The sequence below is a fragment of the Mercenaria mercenaria genome, chromosome 10, assembly GCF_021730395.1.
Source record: "Mercenaria mercenaria strain notata chromosome 10, MADL_Memer_1, whole genome shotgun sequence".
Taxonomy (NCBI): Eukaryota; Metazoa; Mollusca; class Bivalvia; order Venerida; family Veneridae; genus Mercenaria; species Mercenaria mercenaria.
In genome coordinates, this window is record NC_069370.1 from 48,365,733 (window position 1) to 48,386,948 (window position 21,216).

General features: G+C 34.3%; 1 protein-coding gene across 8 annotated transcripts in view; it reads right to left on the reverse strand.

Annotated features, from left to right (window-relative positions):
- Nucleotides 1-4,319: 4,319 nt before the first annotated feature.
- The window catches only part of LOC123561650 (uncharacterized), a 31,140-nt gene continuing 14,243 nt past the window's right edge, over nucleotides 4,320-21,216 (reverse strand). For 5 of the 8 annotated variants that reach the window (XM_045354159.2, XM_053553023.1, XM_053553024.1 and 2 more), the window contains exons 2-8: nucleotides 13,297-13,386; nucleotides 10,882-11,218; nucleotides 8,309-8,500; nucleotides 7,641-7,823; nucleotides 7,286-7,395; nucleotides 5,696-6,462; nucleotides 4,320-4,703 (exon numbers count right to left, since the gene is read on the reverse strand). In XM_045354159.2, the coding sequence (XP_045210094.2) occupies nucleotides 4,369-4,703; nucleotides 5,696-6,462; nucleotides 7,286-7,395; nucleotides 7,641-7,823; nucleotides 8,309-8,500; nucleotides 10,882-11,218; nucleotides 13,297-13,386 (2,014 nt within the window). In that variant the 3' untranslated portion in view covers nucleotides 4,320-4,368. Of the gene's footprint in view, nucleotides 4,704-5,695; nucleotides 6,463-7,285; nucleotides 7,396-7,640; nucleotides 7,824-8,308; nucleotides 8,501-10,881; nucleotides 11,219-11,855; nucleotides 12,012-13,296; nucleotides 13,387-16,268; nucleotides 16,695-20,278; nucleotides 20,344-21,216 lie in introns of those variants that run through there. The other 3 variants (XM_053553020.1, XM_053553019.1, XM_053553021.1) reach the window with 3 other exon arrangements.

Here is a 21,216-nt window from a genome sequence, read left to right on the forward strand (position 1 = left end):
GAAGTGTTCCAGACAAAGTCATTCTTGTATCTGACCTTTGGCATCTGTGTGTGACCTTGACCTTCGACCTAGGGACCAGGTTCTTGTGCATGACACTCCCTCTCATAGTGGTGAACATTTGTGCCAAGTAATATTCAAATCCTGTTTTGCATGACAAAGTTATACACCGGACAGAATAAAAGTCCCATTGACCTTTGATCTCCAAGTGTGACATTGACCTTTAAGCTAGGGTTCTGGGTGTTGCGCATGACACGGCGTTTCGTCATGGGGAACATTTATGCCAAGTAATATTAAAATACCTTGATGGATGTCAGAGTTCTCGACCGGACAGGAAAAAAATCCTATTGACCTTTGACCTCCAATTGTGACCTTGACCTTTGAGCTAGGGGTCTGAAAGTTGTGCACGACACATCGTCTTATTATGAGGTACATTTGTGCCAAGTAATATTAAAATCCCTTCATGGATGACAGTGTTATGGACCGGACAAGAAAAAAGCTCTGTTGACTTTTGACCTCAAATTGTGACCTTGACCTTTAAGCTAGGGTCCGGATTTTGCGCATGACACGTCATCTCATCATGGGGAACATTTGTGCCAAGTAATATTAAAATTCCTTCATGGATGACAGAGTTATGGACCGAACAGGAAACAGACCCTGTTCATGCCATGTTAACATTTGACTGCCAAGTGTGACTTTGACCTTTAAGGTAGGGATCAGAAAGTTTAGCATGACACATTGTCTTATTATAAGGTACATTTGTGCCAAGTAATATTAAAATCCCTTCATGGATGGTAGAGTCATGGACCGGACAGGAAAAAATCCCTGTTGACCTTTGACCTCAAATTGTGACCTTGACCTTTAAGCTAGGGGTTCAGATTTTGCGCATGACACGTCGTCTCATCATGGGAAACATTTGTGCCAAATAATATATAAAATCCCTTCATGGATGACAGAGTTATGGACCGGACACGAAATTGCGGATGGACGGACGGAAAGACGGACGGAATGACGGAATGACGGACGAAAAAGTGCATTCCTATAGTCCCCGAAACTGGTTTTCAACCAGTAGGGGACTAATAACCGGTCAAGTCAAACCAATTACCACAGGCATGGTGAACGACTCTCTTCCCTATAACACGAATAATTGTGTAATAGTGTCATATTTATCAACAACGTCAGTTTTTTTATAATTATTAAATGCTTGATTATAAAAGCATAAACAAGATGTTTTCTTTACTCTATGAAATGTGAAGCAGAGACGGTTGTCCGTCCTATGTATATTATTTATCTCAACGTCAAGAGCTGAGGCACGAGAAATGGACATAAATTAACTGTAGCATATACACATGTTTGCAGGTAGAAATGATAATTAACAGATTCTTTTATCCTCCTGCTGAATATTCCATTTTGTAAAGTTATTTTGCTTAATACTATTACCTAACTTTTATGCATAATGAATATACATTATATCATAGATTTAATCGATATAGAAAAACATCTTATTTGTTTGATATCTAGTGCCCAATGTTATTATATTTATATTCTTGTTAATGTTATGATTGAGAAACGATGCTCGTTGAAGTAGTTCCTTTGTCTGTACCCAGAAGAGTTTTATCTCAACTTTAAATTAAGTATTAAAACTTCTCTTATTGATACACACAAAACACTATCATAAAATTCACATTTGTAAAATCATTTTTGGTTGTTTCAAGAACTTAGAAATCAATTTCTAGACTTTATTTAATATATGTCTATCCTTGAAAATTTTCGGGTCTATATGTACTTTATTTAGATATAGAGCAAGGGGAATAATCTCTGAATATCAAATATAAAACTTTTTTTGATTTATCAGCCATATCTACTGAAATATCAACGTATACTCCTGAAATGTCATAAAACTACTTTGCCAGTTAAGGAGAAAGTTTTAGAGGTTTGTTTCTTTTTATATCTAAAGTTGGAGTTTAAATTCAAATTTTCTCACTTGAGAAAAGTATGCGCACCGTGCTTTGCTACCTCTATATGATCCAAAGCTGTTCAAGACAATATTCTATTATAAAACATGTTCATACAGTGTGCAGTTGGCAAAGAACAATGTAAGATAGCGAGCGGGTGAGCAGTGTGATTGGTAATTTTGCAACGTTCAGCAAATAGGACAATGTTTTCAATATAATCTTTTATTATAATTTTTTATCTTTAAACCATTCAGTTCTTTCTTTATGTAAGTTGCCTGCAGTAACAGATTTGCTATGGTATTTCCAATGTTAAATAAACTGGATATTGCTGTCAATGCAGCTTCTCAAACAACTGTTAACGTACTTCTTAGAGGTCCATTATAACAATCATTAATCTAGCCTACATGGTTTCATTTCCTCCTGTCGGAAGCAAAGAATATACTATAAACAAGAATATATTTTTGGTTTGGATTCTCATGGACAATTCAGGCCGTATTGCAACCTTTTTGTGGTTATATTGGTGGGCAAAGATCCGAAGTGCCCGTCTATTCTTAACGAGCAGGTACCCCATTCAAGTGTTAAAAAGCCAGCTAAATATTGAATTTTTCTCCCGTGTTGGAGAGACCTATCGGGAACCAAACGACCATGCACTAATTGTTCATATTATGGTCAAATAAAAGGCACAAAATGCAAAGTTTAGTGATTTATTTATATGGAATGCTTGAAGAGATGACAAAAAATTGTTTATGAATAAATAAATAAATAATGCATGGTTACTTTACTAACCATTAATAAATATATCGACAAAATATTGATCTATAAATGCAACAGAAAATTACAAAGTTGATTTTAGTTATGCAATATATATATTTCATTTCTCATCTCATTTTTAGATAAGTTTCACAGATAATTTTCCGGTTAAATACTTTTACACTCTCGCTGTATGAGATATCTGTTTACAAACCTCATGAAATGGTGATGGCAGTGAGTAGAAATAACACAATGAGCGTAAAATATAAGCAATGATTACAGAACTGACAAAAGCCCCTAGAATGCTTGTCTTTCAAAATTTCATACAATTTCATACAAGACCGGTGTACCTTAACAAACAACTTCCGCTAGAATTTCGTGTTTTTGTTGAAAGATGTGTTTTGCATGCAGAAATGATGTTGATGAACTATGAAACAAAAGTTACTAAAATAACTGAAAACAAACGTAATGGAAGAATCGAGTATTTACTCTTAGAAAAGTCTTAAGAAGCTTAGATATTCAGATATCTCAAACTCATAATACAAAATACTATTTCTATAATTAACAAATGTCTGTACTGCCGAGGTAATCTCTACGGTGTCAAAGTTTCCACCATGGCATACCAATCTGAGATTATTCATAAAGAATTTAAACAAATACGTTCTCAAGAGTTCATAAATGTTAATGGAGACTGTAACAATAAAAAAACCAAAGTTATTTTTTCTGGTAATGGAGTGTTAACAAATAATAGTAACGTAATTGTTTGTGGTACGGGACTTAAGTAACACCAATTAATCATGAATGTTTTCGTTTTTGTTAATAGACTCTTAAACAACCAGAAGAAATCAGGTACATTTTCTGTTGTAATGGAGTCTTTAACAACTTTAATGAACAACAATGTTCATCGCGGATGTGTTTTTCTTTATGTTGACACATAATCAGGGATGTGTCTGTCTGTCTGGTAAATGAGTCTTAAACAAAAAATACTAATCACCACGGGTTTTTACACGAGTAAGAATATCAAACATCAAGAAGCAATCAGGGGTGCTCTTTCTTGGCAATGGCGACTCTTCTTTTTGTTAACTGAGTCTTACGTAAGCAAAAGTAACCATATGTACAAATTAATGTACATTTATGTGGATTTTATTTGACAAAAATTAATTTGCCAAAAAGAACAATTCTTTGGGTGCAGGGTGACCTGTATCTTTTAATGAAATTTTTAATACGTTCTTAAAGCAGTTATAATGTTTATCAACAGTTGTTTTCCTGAATGAAATGCTGAGGAAATCCCCAGGAAAAAGAGAACAGGCAAACATATTTGAGCCGTGCCATGAGAAAACCAACATAGTGGGTATGCGACCAGCATGGATCCAGACCAGCCTGCGCATCCGCGCAGTCTGGTCAGGCTCCATGCTGTTCGCTTTTAAAGCCTACTGCAATTGGAGAAACTATTAGCGAACAGCATGGATCCTGACCAGACTGCGCGGATGCGCAGGCTGGTCTGGATCCATGCTGGTCGCACACCAACTATGTTGGTTTTCCCATGGCACGGCTCATTTCCTTTTTCACCGTAAAGTTGAAATCACATTCTTTCCGTAGCAATTAGTCATCTACTGGAATCCAAGCGCTTCCATTAGTCAACATTTACTCTGCTAAAATATTAGCATCATGATCGAATAAAACAGTCTAAAGTCAAGTCTTTATTTTCTTTATGTCTTTCATTAACAACTTCCGCAATGTCATCTCTACCCATATCACGTAGCGCCATAGACAGTACGTTGACAGCACCATCTTTTTTATCCTTCATCTGACGTTTCCAGTACAGTAATATCTTGTACGTAACGTCAACCATTCCAAGACCGTTAGATATGGCATCGAACCCAAGACCTGTGATCGTACTGTCCGGGAGGTCTAAGTGCACAGCTAAAGTAAGACCCTCTGGTACCAACCTTGACAGAGTCATGAGGCTCTTGCCCGACAAAATACGAGACTCCTTCTCCACTGAAATGAAGCATTAAAAAGAACATGTAAAAGATATACAAGCAGTTGGAGAATGAAAAAGTGACAAACTGCTTCCGCTGACACACTAAGACCTTAACATGCAGTAGAATAGCCTGAAGCAATACTTTTCCAATCTCAAAACGCAGTATGGGTTTCAAATCAGACACTTATCAGCAAATTTTAATACTGAAAGAACCGATCACCTCATCAAATAGATTAAAGCACCTTATCTTTTCTTCTCTGACATATCTGATACGAGACATAGAAAGAGCCTTCAAAATGAAGTCTTCTTCAGATAATCACATACCGTGATACTAAGTACCATTTATTAAATTCAAGTATCGAAATACGCTCTCCACAAGGTAATAAATATAAGTCGCTGTCTTTGAGCACTCATCTATCTTCATCTTGATCAATTCCTGAACAATAAATCATATCGTTTTGCATTTACTCGCTTAATGTTCGCCTGAGAAAAATTTATAAGGAAAATTGCAAAGGTTTGTTGTTGTTTAACGCTATTCGTTATTCTACAATTGTAACGCTTTTTGTATAAGTATTAACAACAAAAGGGTGTGCCAAAATACAAGAAAGGGATTTACATTTTTTTTGTTTTGGGTTTTTCAACAGTATTTCAGTTATGTAACCGTTGGCGGGCAGTTAACCTAACCAGTATTCCTGGATGGATTCTGTACCAGTACAAACCTGTTCTCTGCAGGTAAATGCCAGCTTCCCCACGTTTGAATCAGAGGTGGAGGACGAATGATTTCAGACACAATGTATTTTATGAAATCGACACGGAGAACATACGCCGCGCCCGGGGATCGAACTCACGACCCCGCGATCAGTAGATCTGCGCTCTCCCTATTGAGCTAAGCGGGTGGGCGGATTTAGGAATACCGACAACATTACAGTTCCAAACAAGAATAATCGTTACACTTGCTTAAGCGAACTCTTCAACATTCAGTTCTGAAAGACGTTAGATAAATACTTACAAACGATTGGTTTCCTGCTCGTTCGCATCAACCGCTCCATCACTGTGGATGGTATCGGTTTGAATCTCGGTACCGACGGTTCGTCCTTTTTCTCCTCTCCTTTGATATTTAGGTCGAACTCAATCTTTGGTGTCTCTTTTTCTGGTTTAGGCTCTTCTGGTACAAACTCTGGCTTGAAATAGGCTCGAACGTTGTCTTCAGATATCTCAACTTTGAATTTTATAGTAGATGCGAATTTCGCTAACTGATCCGTAGAGTCTACTGGAACAAAACTAATATTGCCTATCAGCCCTTTTTCTTCATTCGTTTTTGGCTCAATCACAAAACGTCTATAGCTTTCTGGTAAAAATTTGAAAAATTGCAACTCTTTATTGTCTAGGTAATCACTTTCAAAACTAACTTTTATATCGTCTGTGACTTCTATACCCCACTTCATACCGTCATATATTTCGAAACCATTTACTTCCGGTGCTTTTTGTTTTTGCATTGGAGGTGGAGGACGCCTTGAACTAAATGCTGGCTTTTTCTCTTCCTCTTTTTGAATTTGAGATTTGTCTATTAATTGATATCCCTTGCCTTTTCTTTCCGCTACTTTCTCTTCCTTTCGGTTAATTGGGCAACATTCAAGAACGACAACCCATAATTTTTCTTGTATATTTATAAACACGAGTATCTCTCCCATTTCTTTGCTCACCCGACCTTCTAGCACCGTTATAGATCTGTGTAAGGCAGTTTTTCTGCTTGGTTTCGACAAAGCAACACAAAACCTGCAACATATTAGTACATGGTGATAAGCATACACGTCAACATCAGGAATAAAGTTGAATTTGTACTTTCAGCACTGTATTAGTCAGTTTGTTTACCCAGATATTGCCTGATATGTGCAAGATTATTCTTAACTGTGCTATTGAAGATTCAAAAAGTATCATTAATATAATTGCTTTGCATAAAGGAACTGCGTTAACCAATTAATATTAATAAATTGCACACCACAGCCATTTTCTAGGAGCAATATCTTTAAAACTTAAAATCCATCTACCGGTTCATTGAAGCAGTTTTAGTTCTATATAGGGCTTCTGTATGAACATGGAATCCTCATGCCACTGAAATTACTGACGAACACCGCAACGTCTCATAAAGTTACAATTAGTCTCAGAAGCCTCTATTAGGCAAACATAACCAGTTTATACCACTGCAGAATGCACTGACAGTACGAAATAAAATTTCCAGTGCAAAATGAGTATGGGTTGTAAAATCAATCATGATAACTTCTAAGTAGAAAATAGATATGTATCTTTTGTAATATTTTTACAACTCGGATCATTAAACAATGGACGTTGTGCTCGAGGTAAATTAAAAAAAAAAAACATTTTTGAATGGCTTTAATGCCAAATTAACTTTTGTTATTTTTGTTTTAGAAAACGTAGTGAATGCCTTTGTATTTTATCACATTTATATGAATAATTCATTTTACACATTTACATTCTGTCGCTCTAATGTTATCACTCTTAGAAAATGGATCAGTGTGCAATTTATTTCGAAATATTTCCGGGATACGAGTCAATGCAGCTGTATTGTTTAAAAGCTTACGTTGATAATGTTTTGACATCAAATGTCACTGTCGTCCTTGTGAACTTATATGCTCCTTCTACCATCGCCCAGCCATTGGGAGTCTTCTGAAGCACCGCAATGTCATCGGTCTACAAAACAAAACAAAGATGATGCCTTAATAGAGCCAATAGGGTGAGAGAAAAAAAGACAGATTTGGCCAGAAACTTGACGCAAATTAACTTAAAAGATTTCAACATACAATCAGCAATGAACAATAAAACTTGAAATACTCACTTGAAATAGTATGGTCTAAGATTAGAACCTATTGTTTCAAAATAGTACACGGGAACTCTATGTTCTGTTTGATGATTATGATCAAGGAACATGTACATACCTTTTTCTCTTCACTCTCCTCGAATCCAGCGGGTAATGGTAACTTAACTGACACAGCTCTCTTGAAGGTAACTGGATATTCGGGTAATATGTCGATAAACTCAGATGTCTCCACAAGTTCGTTCGTCTCGTGTGGGAAATTCTGTTTAGCTAACTGAACTTTCTCAGGGGCAATAGGATTTATCTGAAATATAAAAGCAGTCATTTAAAACATCGTTTTTAAAAGAAATAATTTCGTGATGTTGCATAGTTTTTCTTAATTATTCAGATTTAATTTTACTTTCCTGTTTTATTTTCGAATGAAAGTTGATTCGTTTTTGCTAACGAGTATAAAATAACATGCCCTTTTTACTCACTTTTTATGAATACGTTTTGCTGAATTTATTTTACAGTAGATATAAGCATTTAATTATATTTCATTACTGTTGAAATGAATTTTACTTCGATCAATCGGTCGTCTCTCCAATTACTTACTTCAACTAAAACTTGTCTTGCAGCAAACTCTGATATGTATCTTGACAAAAAGGTTTCTCTCAATGATTACATATTTTGTTGCCAAGTTTTGTCTTTTTGTGCTGACCAAGTTCAATTTGCTGTGCTTTATAATTTGTACACACACTACAAAGATCTGATTTCTAATCTCCCTTTCTAACAGTTTTATTGTATTACCTGTATCGTACACTGAAAGTTCTTGTCTGTTGTTTTCTTTGGAAATCTAATGCTGATATATTTGCTAAGTCTTGAATTGTACAGACATCCCTGAACAGTGACGTCAAACAATTCCTTCTTGGGGGTGAAGGTCACAACAAACATACCAAGGCGGTCGACCTCTAATTCTACACATGGTGATTTTCCACCATCCTGAAACGTGTAAAATTAAAATGGTTATGTGCTCATGTTTATAAATATTTGGTATTATTTGTTTTGTGTTTCTTTCGTCAGTATGAGTGATAACAAATACAATTCAGTAACAGAACAACGTAGTTTTGAACACATAAGAAAACAAACAAACGATAATTAACATGTAGTACATAAGCTTACGTGGTGGATGCTTAAATACCATTCAAAAGACATTTGACAAGTTTTTATTTGCTACCGTTTGTTTTAAGAACATCACTAATATTTCTACTTTTCATCTAAATCATCTAAAGGTCTGATCACAAAATAAGGGTAACTAATAGTTCAGTATCCATTTGGCTGGGAGGGCAATATAACCAGTAAGTACAAACTACTTTTACTTTAGTATCGCATCACAAAATTGACAAAATCACGATTTAAGTAAGTTTTAGAGTTGTTTGAAAATTTTCCTCTACCTTAACTAATACACCAGTATTCAACTGAATACGTATTTTCTTAATTAATCAAAATTACAAGCCAGATATCTAATTCTGGTGCAAATTAAAACTTCAATACCACCCTCCAATACAAGTGTTTATCAAAATAAAGAACAAAATCAATTTCCATACTGGCAATTTAAGAAGTTAATTGGTGTTATTGAATTGTTTTGCGTGCGTATTTACAATTAATCGCAAAAACGTCACGCGACTTAACGTTGGCTTTATTTTGCATTACTTTAGTTTTTATAGGCAAATTGTCATAACAGTGTGGTAATGTTACTTCCGATGTCAAAGTTCCATTTACGGTTTCGCAGCCAAGTCCCTGTGTGCTTTGGCAGCCGAGTGAGTAACGGTACCCAGTGCATAGGTACTAGTTTGGATAGCACAGATCGGGAAACATTTGTAATTCTGGAACTTTGCGATTTTTTACACTTTCTGAAATTCTCATAATATATGGGTTTCATTGTTTGTTGTTGTTGTTTTTCAAGTACTTGAGATATTTTGATCGTCCCGATAAACTGATTAATGAAATAAATTGAATACATAAAAGCTGTAACCATCTTGTCTAATTACTGAATCAGGCCACTTCATTTCTACTGTTGCTATATGAAGCATTTCTTAATACAGACTTAAAAACTATCCCATGTCATGGTGAACTTTAAGAATATGTGAATGTTATTTCACTTAATAAAATGATTTGTTATTATTGTGGATCGCTAAATGGCAGAAAATATAGCTATTTCTTTCTTACATGTAAACCAATACCCTTTTTCATTCAATGGAAGTTTCTAAATAAGGTCCAACTGTAGTTTGTTTAGGCAATATCTACTCAAGTGTTAAACGAGCATGCGACATTTGACATGGGTGCTACCCCCATTGGCGCTATAAAAATATTTGATAACTTGTTAATTGTTTAAAACAAATACTGTGTTACAATGGAACAGTTGTTTCCAAATCTGTCAAGACCTCCAATGACTGAAAAAATAGTACAACTATAATATTGAATTAACAGAATCATCAAAGAGACATTTGTACAAAGATTATACACCTATTTAGAGCTGGGACAGCTCGATATGTTTTTGGTAATACAGTTGAAACTGATTAAGTGGCCACCTGTACCAAGCAAGGACTCGCCTTAAGCAGCCAGTAACCTAACTTCCCAATATAACTTTTTCTTCTAATTTCAACTTATCAGTTTGTCTTGAGCCGCCATCTGCATTAAGCAGACGAGACTGTGTTTCTCCCTTGGCTGGCTGGTTAATACAGGTTGGAATGTATACCAAGGCTGACAAGCACTGGCACATTTTGTGGGGAGAAGAAATTCGCTTTATTCAACATTACTTGCAAGTATAAAGATGTAATAGTAAAAAGGACCTGCCCAAATATTTTATATACTTTTCTCAAATACTTTGGTCAAATGCTTCTTCCAGTGCTTTATCTTTGAAGGAACAACTGAGAACAATTTGTTTGAGTGAAACTACTGAAAATGTGTTAAAAAAATAAATCCTCGTAATCCTAGTGTTGCTATTATTGTAATGTTTGTGTTGATGTGTATACATATGCCATGTGGAGTGATGTATGGACAGGTACTTTCTTTTAATAAGGCTTATCCTGTTGAATTTTTATATTTGTTTTCAGGTTGTATGATGACTGGCAAAACATTTGTTCTAATAGAATACTCTTCCTATGGAGAATATAGCAGTTTAATGGGAATGCAGGTAAAGACCGGAGGATATTACCGACAGTCAGTTGGCACCCTACTGTTTCGGGAGCATTAATAGGAAGTTAATTTTGTGGTCTAGTTTGAACTCGTTGAATGGCATTTATTATTTACGTTGATTTTAACAGATATTTTATTGATTTAGAATGAGAGATTATGTCCTTAATATAAAAACAGAACGTTACCTTTCTCAAGAATCCAACATCAACCCATTCATTTTCATCCTTCCATTTTCCTTTCACATTTATTTCTGAATGTTCGGGATCTATAGGGTAATATGGAATTTGGATGACTACGGCTTTCTTCAGAATACTGACTGACGATGAAAACAGAAATATCTCGCTTGTCAGGTGTTCGTGAAGCGGAAGTACTGGTGTGTATTTCCATCTTTGTGTAGGTGGCGCTACTTCACACGTGATGTTGTCTTTCTTGTTAAAGATGCCGTCAGGAACGATAAGTTTTGCACCAAGAGGGAGTCCAAAGTTACCACCCTTCTTGCCTGGCGAGTAACTTACTTTTAAACTGAAGTCAAACAAAATCTGTGTTATAATTTTATTCTAAACGATACTACAATCTTAACAATAAATGTCATGCATTTACATAAAATCCAATAGATCTTATTATAACATATAAAAGCATATGCTAACCTGGCATTGGCTGGGGAGGCACATTTCATTTGTATAAACTATTTATTCAATTCATATTGAAGTTATTAAATATTCAGGTTATCAACGCAACTAAAGGTCTAACAGTAGCAAAGTACAAAACATTTCGTGTACTCAAAGTGCCCTAAACCAAGAGAACAACAACGAGTAACCTGTGGAAAGGGATAAAGATAATAAAAAAGGTAACACGAAACAAGATAAAAAAGGTAACACGGAACAAGTGACTAAAAAGGTACGTTCTACGAAGGTTTTAGCCTGGTCTGTGATTGGGTCAAGTCACCATACAAGTACAAACGAATATTCCTGTTTAGAGTATCAGATGGGCTTCCTTGCATCGAAATCCAAAACTTAAAGTGTCCAAAGAACAGTTAAAAAGCACAAAAGCGGTGATGTACATTTTAGCAGTTAAACTTGTAACTATGATCTAAATGTATGTATTGTAACATTACTTATGACGTATAAGAAGAATTTAAACAACAAGAGAAGCCTCTTACCCCTCCTTTTTAATTTTCTGTTGTAAAATATCCGTGTGTCTTAAACACTGAATCATTTCTATACCATCTTGTTTCATTAGATTACTAAATTAATATTTTGTAAACTACTTGGTACAAAAAACGATGGTAAACATATATATGGTCGATGCACAAAAACAAAATATTACAATTAGCATACTTTATGTATATGATAACAACAAAAGATCTACGAACATCGCGTGCAAATATCTTGACAAATTATAAAGACATAAAAATGCATATTGTTATTAAAAATATCTCATCCTCTATCTTAAATTGAGGGTGTAGAATTACAAAGACTTTGCCCCAAATGTAAGGAAGGTCTCTTAATAAGTCATAGTTATTTTATTACGAGAAAATGTGCAGTTTCATGGAATATATTAGAAATTCGAACAAGGTGATTCATTAATGACCAATATACTGGTTACATGATTATTATACCAAACGTTAAAATTGGCATGTAGCACTACTATTATACACCATAAAGATCATTACATTATTTTTGTCACAGTCTTAACCCTTAGCCTGCTAAATTTCTATAATGGACTGGTCCATCATTCAATTTGGGCAATAGCATTTATTATTCGAAGGGGTGTTTACTGAAAATTTACTGACTGAACAGCGAACAGTGCAGACCATGATCAGACTGCACGGATGTGCAGGTTGATCTTGGTCTGCACTGGTCGCAAAGGCAGAATTACTGCCGCCAGCAGGCAAAGGGTTAACCAGTGGCCAGAAAATGTACCATTTATTTTGTAACGACGATGAATTTAACTTCAATTTCCATATTACTAGACGGATTTCGACCGCGTGTAGAGCGGCAATGCTATCCAACCCCTCCACCCCTCCTCCCGCCCAAACTGCACAACGCGCAAAAAGTCAAATTTTATTCTTATTTCACCAAATCTTTCTCAAACAAAGATTTTTTTACACAGAAGAACTCTCATTGCCCGTTTGTGGGTTTGTTATGTGGTCAAAATCCTTAAAGTTATTATAAAATAGCCCATACAAAATACTTTCCAAATGCGAATCGAATGTATTTTTTTCACAACTCCATGAAAAAGGAACGCATTTAACGCTGATTGGCCACCTTTTAAAAATGATTCTTCATACAGTGACACCATTAAGCAATATTAAAAGCATTAGACATATTGTAAAATCATTTCATTTTGTGGACTCAAAATTCCGTGGTTTTGGCCAAATTGGCTCATTTGTAGAATTTAAATTTTGAAAATAAATTGAACTGGAATTTTACTTCTTCCTTGGGGCTGACTTAACCACGAAAAACACTAAAATTAGTCCCCCGCGAAAATAATGATTCCATAGTGTTACGCGTTTTTCTGACATATCTTTTTAAGAAAATGTCTCATTCGATGTTTTGTAATATTATTTCTCAATATATATGTATGTAACAAATACATACTGCGCGTCGTCCTCCAGCATTGGTCTATCAGTGTTCACGGACACGTTCCATGTGTTGTCCTTCCTCATACTCTCTTCGCTCGTCTCGCTCCTGAAAATATACACAAACAACTGTGAAAAGTTTCAGATTCTGAGGGGAGAACTTTATACTTATGGAGCCTACTTATGAAAATGTTTAATCTTAGGAAAAATATTGTTATCGGGAGTATTTGTGAGTATTTTTTTATATCTTTTTAGGCTTGTCCGAAAACTGGTTTCATAAAAATATGTAACACATCGTTCGAAATGTCGGGTTTATGAAAAACTATCATGAAGCGGGTGGGATGATGTAAGAATACGCCAATAGTTTGTATGTTAAACATGAACCATGATGTCAAATAAATACAGACTAACCATACTGAAAAGCAGCGTGTTGCAATAGTTCGTACGTACGACATAAATTTTGATTTACTGAAACAAGCCCCTACGTATAACACATGTACTTTGTAAAAAGCAATGCAAATCATGCGATATAATAGCACAATGTATAGACTTTGTGACAGTAATCTCTCGCATTAAAGTATCGCTTATCTTGTAAACCATAAATATCGTAAAATATATAACACAGACCAATTTAAATCTATTATTTCACTAGAAATTTGTAATAAAGAGACCACTTTGGTCCAATTTGCAGATGTCAACGATATATGATATATCTATTCAAAGACTTTTATATACTGTCTCGAGTTGCGTATTTATGACCTACCAAGGATGGAACTTTACAAGAACCTTTAACAGAAAAAATTAATTATTGAATAACTTGAATAGAAATTATGAATAAATTTCAATCAGTTTTTGAAAAGTATTTTTCATGCCACAAGTAGTTGATCTGACGGCGAGTGTGTGTCTTTGTTAGTGGTTTTTAAAATGCCTTCATTTATTATCTAGTAAGCTAAAAGTAAAGTAGATCGAATTTAAAACCTTTAAAGTGAGCGCTTACAAAAGTGTGGTTATTAAATGTTCAAGATTTAACTGATTGAAAGATTGCATGTTGACATAGTCCACAATGGTAATGCAATATCATAATTACGTATGTACTGTCATAAGTTGCTTAGTGCATTTTTGGGGTAACCATTTTCTGCCTTTGTAACAACAACAACAAAACTGTCTATCTTAGTAAATATTTTGCAGCTTAAAACGAGATAGTTGCTCGTCTTAAACATATTCGTATGAAATATTAATATTGATACTCGAGGTGTCTACGAACATAAAATAAGCAACATTGGTAAGATATAAAAACGAAATAACAGCATTATGTTGTTTTGTTGGGGATTTTTTTGTTGTTGTTTTTTTAAAGACGGAGGACGCTCTATAAATGTATGTTTATAGTAAGTATTCCCCACATATTGTTTTCCAGACAGTCTCATTTTAAATGATGAATTATTGAAACGTTCGCAACTCAGCATGTAGGTTAAAACAGATATTACATTTACTTCTATAATCTCTTTGAATAGAAAACCTAAAACGGGTACCAGCGCTTGTCCTGGAAAGTCTTTCTTTTGAAACGTATCGTTGCTTTTTACAAAATTGTAGTCATATAACTACTTTTTAGCTAACTAATATACGTGTTACCTACTTATAGTTGTTAAACTCAAAATACCCTGAAAATTTGAACAATCAAAACACTTTTATCATTTGCCTACGAAAGACTGAAAAATATAAAACTTTACTTGTTATGATAAGAAACATACGTATCCATAACGTTTAAGATATCCTTATCTAAAAAACTGCACAACGAACAGTGCTTATAAAGGCCTGAGAGCGTAATATTTATGGATGTCGCCAAGACATTTAGAGTCCCAGTGGCTTATACATTCTAAAGAGGGCCATTATATTACGGACTGGCGATATTTTCTATCATCATTGCTTGTTCTACATAATTTATAAACCAAAACAAGGCCTGTAATGAAGCAAGCGCGTACACAAACCCCAGAGGAACTATTTCCATTAGGCAGTCATTAATGACTTCATTAAAAGTAACATGGTTTCATTAATTCTATTATAGATTAGAGAAATTTACTTTTGGAGATGTGACTTGTGGTTTAGGTCCATGTAAATTTGTTGTTAACATTTTTAGTACAAATGGATTCTTGCCGTTTTAACGGGCGCAATGCAATTATCTCTAATCTGAACACATTATGAAGATTCTATAAGACTTTAGCCGTAAATCTTTTCATGATTTAGGAAAGGTGCGTACCTGTAGACTTTTTTAAACTAAGTAAACAAATAACAGACTCAGTAACATGTTTTAATACTAAATATATAAGGCGTTCTTTTATCGCGTAACCGTTATGTACAAAATGGTATCAGTGTTTCTTTTAAAATGTTTTTTCACGTTTTATTTGGCACGTACTGAATATTATAATTTGAAATGCACACTGTATATTTAATATTAAGATGTGAATATATACACCTCAGATGAAACTATTTTAATCCAACATCGATAAAAGATCATAAACAGGTAAAGCTTCATTTGATGAATTGTAAACATGTTGAAACCAAACACTGGCGAAAATATTACTACACATATCGTTTTGAAAAGAAGTTAAAGACAACCTTTCTCCTAAAAAAAAAAGAAAGTGATATAATTAGCATCTGATATCCTTGTGAGTAATGATGATTAACCTTAAGCCTGCAAAATTTCTAAAATGGACTGGTCCATCATTCAATTTTGGCAGTACCATTTATTATTCAAAGGGATGTTCAACGAAAATTTACTGACTGAATAGCGAACCGTGCAGACCATGATCAGCCTGTACGGACGTGCAGGCTGATCTTGGTCTGCGCTGGTCGCAAAGGCAGAATCACTTGCCGCCAACAGGCTAAAGGTTAAAAGCCAATAAGAAGTTAGATTTTCTGCGCGAAAGAGAAATAAAAAAGAAACATATTCTCAAATATAAAATCATTTACTTAGTGTATAACAATGCATCTTACCTTTTAGCCCCTTGTTTCTTATGAGCTCCTTTAATATGTTTTTGATGTTTCATTATGTTATACCTTGTATTAATCCTAATAAACCGTCACTGTTACCTTCCGTTATTAATTTTCCTTTACTAATAATGAACGAACACAAAAGGGTTAATCCGATTATAATTCCTAATCCTTAATGCGACTGATAAAAAAATGGCAGGCACGCGCCATTGTCTACGTTCTTCTACACAGTCCGTATTAAATATTAACATATCCAGTGACTGTTTCACATTTTCCCGCCTTTTTTTCCACTACGTCTCAGCCTCCTACTTAACTGTTGTTAAAACTTAAAACGTGATTAAAATGTACACAAATATGTAAAACTATATAAACAGGAACAGCTCATATAGACTGAATATTTAGCATGTTGAAACCGATACGGAGTCGAAATGAAATATGTTGAAATAGTGCGAAACCAGTAAAACACCCTGAATAGGATATCGTATGATATCACTTCATGGTTCCTGACAATGTATAATTGGTCCGAAATGATTAAATAGTATACGCCGGTATAGAGACCCCCATAATATATTGAAAATACATAGAACGAAATAACCCTTTCTGATTGAATCGATACGAAAAGAAGCTCACATTTCAGCTATCAAATGATCAGAATTTTGCATTGATAGGTATTTGTACAATTTGTTTGGCTTTTTAAAGGTTTCGATTTACTAGAAGAATTTAAAATGTACATACATTATTAATAATTTTGATTCTATTTGGTTGTTTAATCAGTCTTAACATCCGGTAATGGTAAACATTTGTTGTTGAAAAAGGGAAGTTTCGTTCCAATGGGTATTATGCTTGCAATAAAAGCCAGTAAAGGCCTTTTTGTTACATGCTACTGAATTTTAAAATACTATTCCAGTCAATAGAATAATAGTTGAACATATAAAACGGGTCTGGGATATGTAAATCGGTGTTTGTTCAAAAGAACTAATAATGACGTTGACACAAAAAAACTCATTGCCGAATGCAACTGTCTACTAAAAAGTAATTACTTGTTGAAATTAACATGGACAGATATTCTCCTCCACTGATACTTATTACAAATTTTACATGTATATAATGTGTCATTTATCTAAATCATACAATAAAGTAATAATAAACGCATGCATTCCACAGAAAATGTATTTGATCACATATAGAATAACCTTATATTTTGTGTGTGTCTTAATATATTTATTTTACCGTTTTCTATTACACTGTATGTGTTTTCGACAAGTTTTCTTCTCATGTTTATTTCATAATCGTCTGAACTTTATTCTTTTACTGCACATCTGTTCGTATACATATTTCTTGTTACTCCGAATATATTATAACGAAAAGTCGAGCCGGAATAAATGAATGTATACATCGTACACCTAAGTGATTAAGGTATCAATCTTGGGAACGAAAGGTGAAAGGTTAGAACCCCACCACAGGGATCCGTCCGGTGTAACTGGTTAGGAAGCCGCCAGCTTGTTAAAATATGATAACCGAATACCTTCCTGCCTAATTTTTTAAAGGATTAGATTCGGAAGGTATATGTGTAAAAGGCAAAAGCGACGCATATGCCAAAGGGCCGACAAACGTTTATATTAACAGGAAAACTAGTTATGGTAAATAGATTCGAATTTTAGATAATGCATCCTTCATCTAAGCGTCAATGTCCATCAAAGTTGAATTTTCTTTTTAACACCATCATTTGTAAAAGAAAATGTCACTAATTTGGTATGTAAGGGTTAACATTTCAAGCTTCAAGAGCACAATTTTATTATACTGTCAATATTTGTTTTCATACGTTTAAAGAAAACAATTTGAAATGGGGGAAATAACCTGTAACCTACAATGTTTTTGAAACATAATAGAAGAGAGTAACTATTTATTTTCGTGCGGTTAAGAGCACACCAGCGCAACGCTCTTCTTTAGAACTAAGTAAACTTAAGATATAACAAAATATCAAAACCATACATTAATATTTGATATAAAGGCGGTTTATTTAAGTGCAACCACTTGCAACGTTATTTCATTGAGAAACGACACGGAACTGCACTGGCAATATTTCATTTAAAAAGAAATTGGTTTACTTAATTTAACAGTCAAATAATGCGATAAAAATAATAAAATGTGTCGAGAATGGCACAGGATATTATCGTTAGTTGATAGTAAACAAATAGAAAATCTAAAATAAATGTTAAAACTTATCAATATTTTACAATGTTTAATGTAACTTAGCCAAAAGAAGTGAAGCGAAATTATGTGATACTCCAACTTCTGCCGTCTTTATCCACACTGAAAACAAACTATCAAAGTCGTGAAATAAAAACACATTCGAAGTCTAAACAATAAAGAACTAAACAGGAACTTTGTTTTCAAACATTGTTGTTACAGTAACGATTTTATTGCTGTATTCTGGGTAGTATGTATGTGCAAGTAAAAAAAGAGTAATCGAAAAATTAGGAAGCTGACATGCATGCGAAGTTGTCTATTCGACAAGAAATTTTAAAAAAAGTCTAGATATAGTATAATGTAATAAATCAATGAAAGTTGAATAAGCATTCAAAAATGGAAAGAGAAGAAAAACAGATCTAAAAGACAATTCAATATTGTAGAATGATGCTGTAATGAGCACATCCCAATATATTGATCCAGGGAACTATTTAACATGTTAAGGCACTACTCAAAGGAAAATAACCATGTAACAATTCAAGCATCGAATTATTATTACACCAGATCTCAACAATATCATTTTGATGATAAGTGCGTACAAAGGCACCCACTCTTGGCGCCAAGCCCATCCTCTACCAATGATATACTGCGATCTGACCCAAGTGACAAAGCGAGACAAAGACAGAGAGAAATTACAGATATTGGCACGAATTATAAAGCCATGAATAGAAGCAATTTAAAACCAATAATTATTATCAATCTATAAGGATTCATTTAATTTATACAAAAAGCGACTTTCATTCATGGAAAATATATCTGATGCCATCTTCATAGTCTTACGTATTGCAGACCACTAGAATGCTTTTAAGATACAGTGTTAATCACATTGCGAAAGATCTAAATTGGTACAATACTAGTATACAAATTCATAACCGTCACCAAAGAACTAAGAGAAGCAGAAAATATGCCACAAACTTATGCAAAAGAAGCAATTGATCAAAATTACAAATGAACCACCAGTTTTGTGAAAACTGAAATAGGGTCATACTATTATGAGTTAGAAAGTTCTAACGTTCTTCTACAAAGTACTAACAGCTTCCTAGAATCTGTTGGCATTTTTCATCTACGTAAAAGTGGTCCGTAACTAGATATTGCTACTGAACTCTACAATTTTGTTACAACACATCGTGTTGCCGTATTAAATAACCCAGTCCATACCATGTATAAGAAGCCAAATCAAAGTTTTCGGAAAGAATAAAGGTAAAAATACAAATAAGACAAAATGTGCTGAAGAAAATGAAAGGGATATGGAGGGCTGCCATGACAAGAAGATGCTAAAAAGGTGTTTATTCTACACTTCTGGGCATATAGATAAAACAGTGTGTATATTTTTCAGTTCTGTTGATCTTTAACAAAACAGTAATTCAAACTTGTGTATAACGATCTGTCATGATGAGTAACTATTTCAACAGTTTATAAGACTGTACATACCAATGCCTGACCTTCAGAATTGAAGAAACCCTTGTTAAATAAATTTGTAAAACAACATTTGCGACAATAAAAACAGAAAATAATGTATAACCTACCTGTCATAACTGTTTGTCCATATTCCCCATTCTTTTATATTGATATTATATTAAATATACAATATACATGTAATTTTACGATAAGGAAAGGCATGAATTTGTTTCAAGAGAACATTTTGATGCCCAAAAATGATTAGAGTTAGAAAAAGAAACGGAAAATAAATATAAATTGTAAAATAAAACTACAAATAAAAGTAAATAGAATAAAAATTTATTCGTGCTCCTAAAGAAACTTACTCATCGTCCGAATCGATTCCATATCCGGCAATATTTACAGTTATCTTCATTCTACAGGAAGTAATATTTACATTTTACATACAACACAACTTAACATGCCTTTGTCCAGGGCAAAAATATAGTGTCTGGATAGTTCGTCCTTTTAAACTTCTTAAAAACAAAACACACATATTAAAGGTGGTAAATCAGATTTTTGGTCAACGGATTTGTTTGAAATTTCAAGATCTGATGAGTTAAGATTTCACTGGAGGTATCTTTAATATTTGATATTCCTATCCAGACTGCCTAACCAAGAGTGGGTTATTTTAGCACAAGTATGAATTTGATAAACATACTTTGTCTCAGGAATGACAGAACTAAACAGGAGCTGTCACTATTGGTGACAAATGCCCCGAAGCATGCTCAAGAATGCTACAGTTGTCTGCACAAAATATGCCAGAAAAGTTTAGGTGTGAATTATTTTGTGACCTTGATCTGAGAGACCCGGGTCATAAGCGTGACACACCTTCTCAGTATGGTAAACATTTGTGTCAAATTATTTTCAAATCCCTTGAAAAATGGCAGAGTTATGGACCAGACAAGAAAAAGACCATGTACCTTGACTAAGTGTGACCTTGACCTTTGGAGCAGGTCTGGTTTTGCGCTTGACATATACTCATTATGGGAACTTATGCAAGTAATCTTAAAATCCCTTCACGATGGCAAATTTGGACCGACAAGAACAGACCATGTTACCCTTTTACCTGTAAGTGTGACCTTGACCTTAGAGCTAGGGTTCTGGCTCTTGCGCACGACACATTGTCTTATTATGGAAAACATTACACAAGTAATGCCAAGTAATTTCAAAATCCCTTTATGAATGGCAGAGTTATGAACCGGACACCTATTAACCTTTGACTTCTAAGTGTGACCTTGACCTTGGAGCTAGGGGTCTGGGT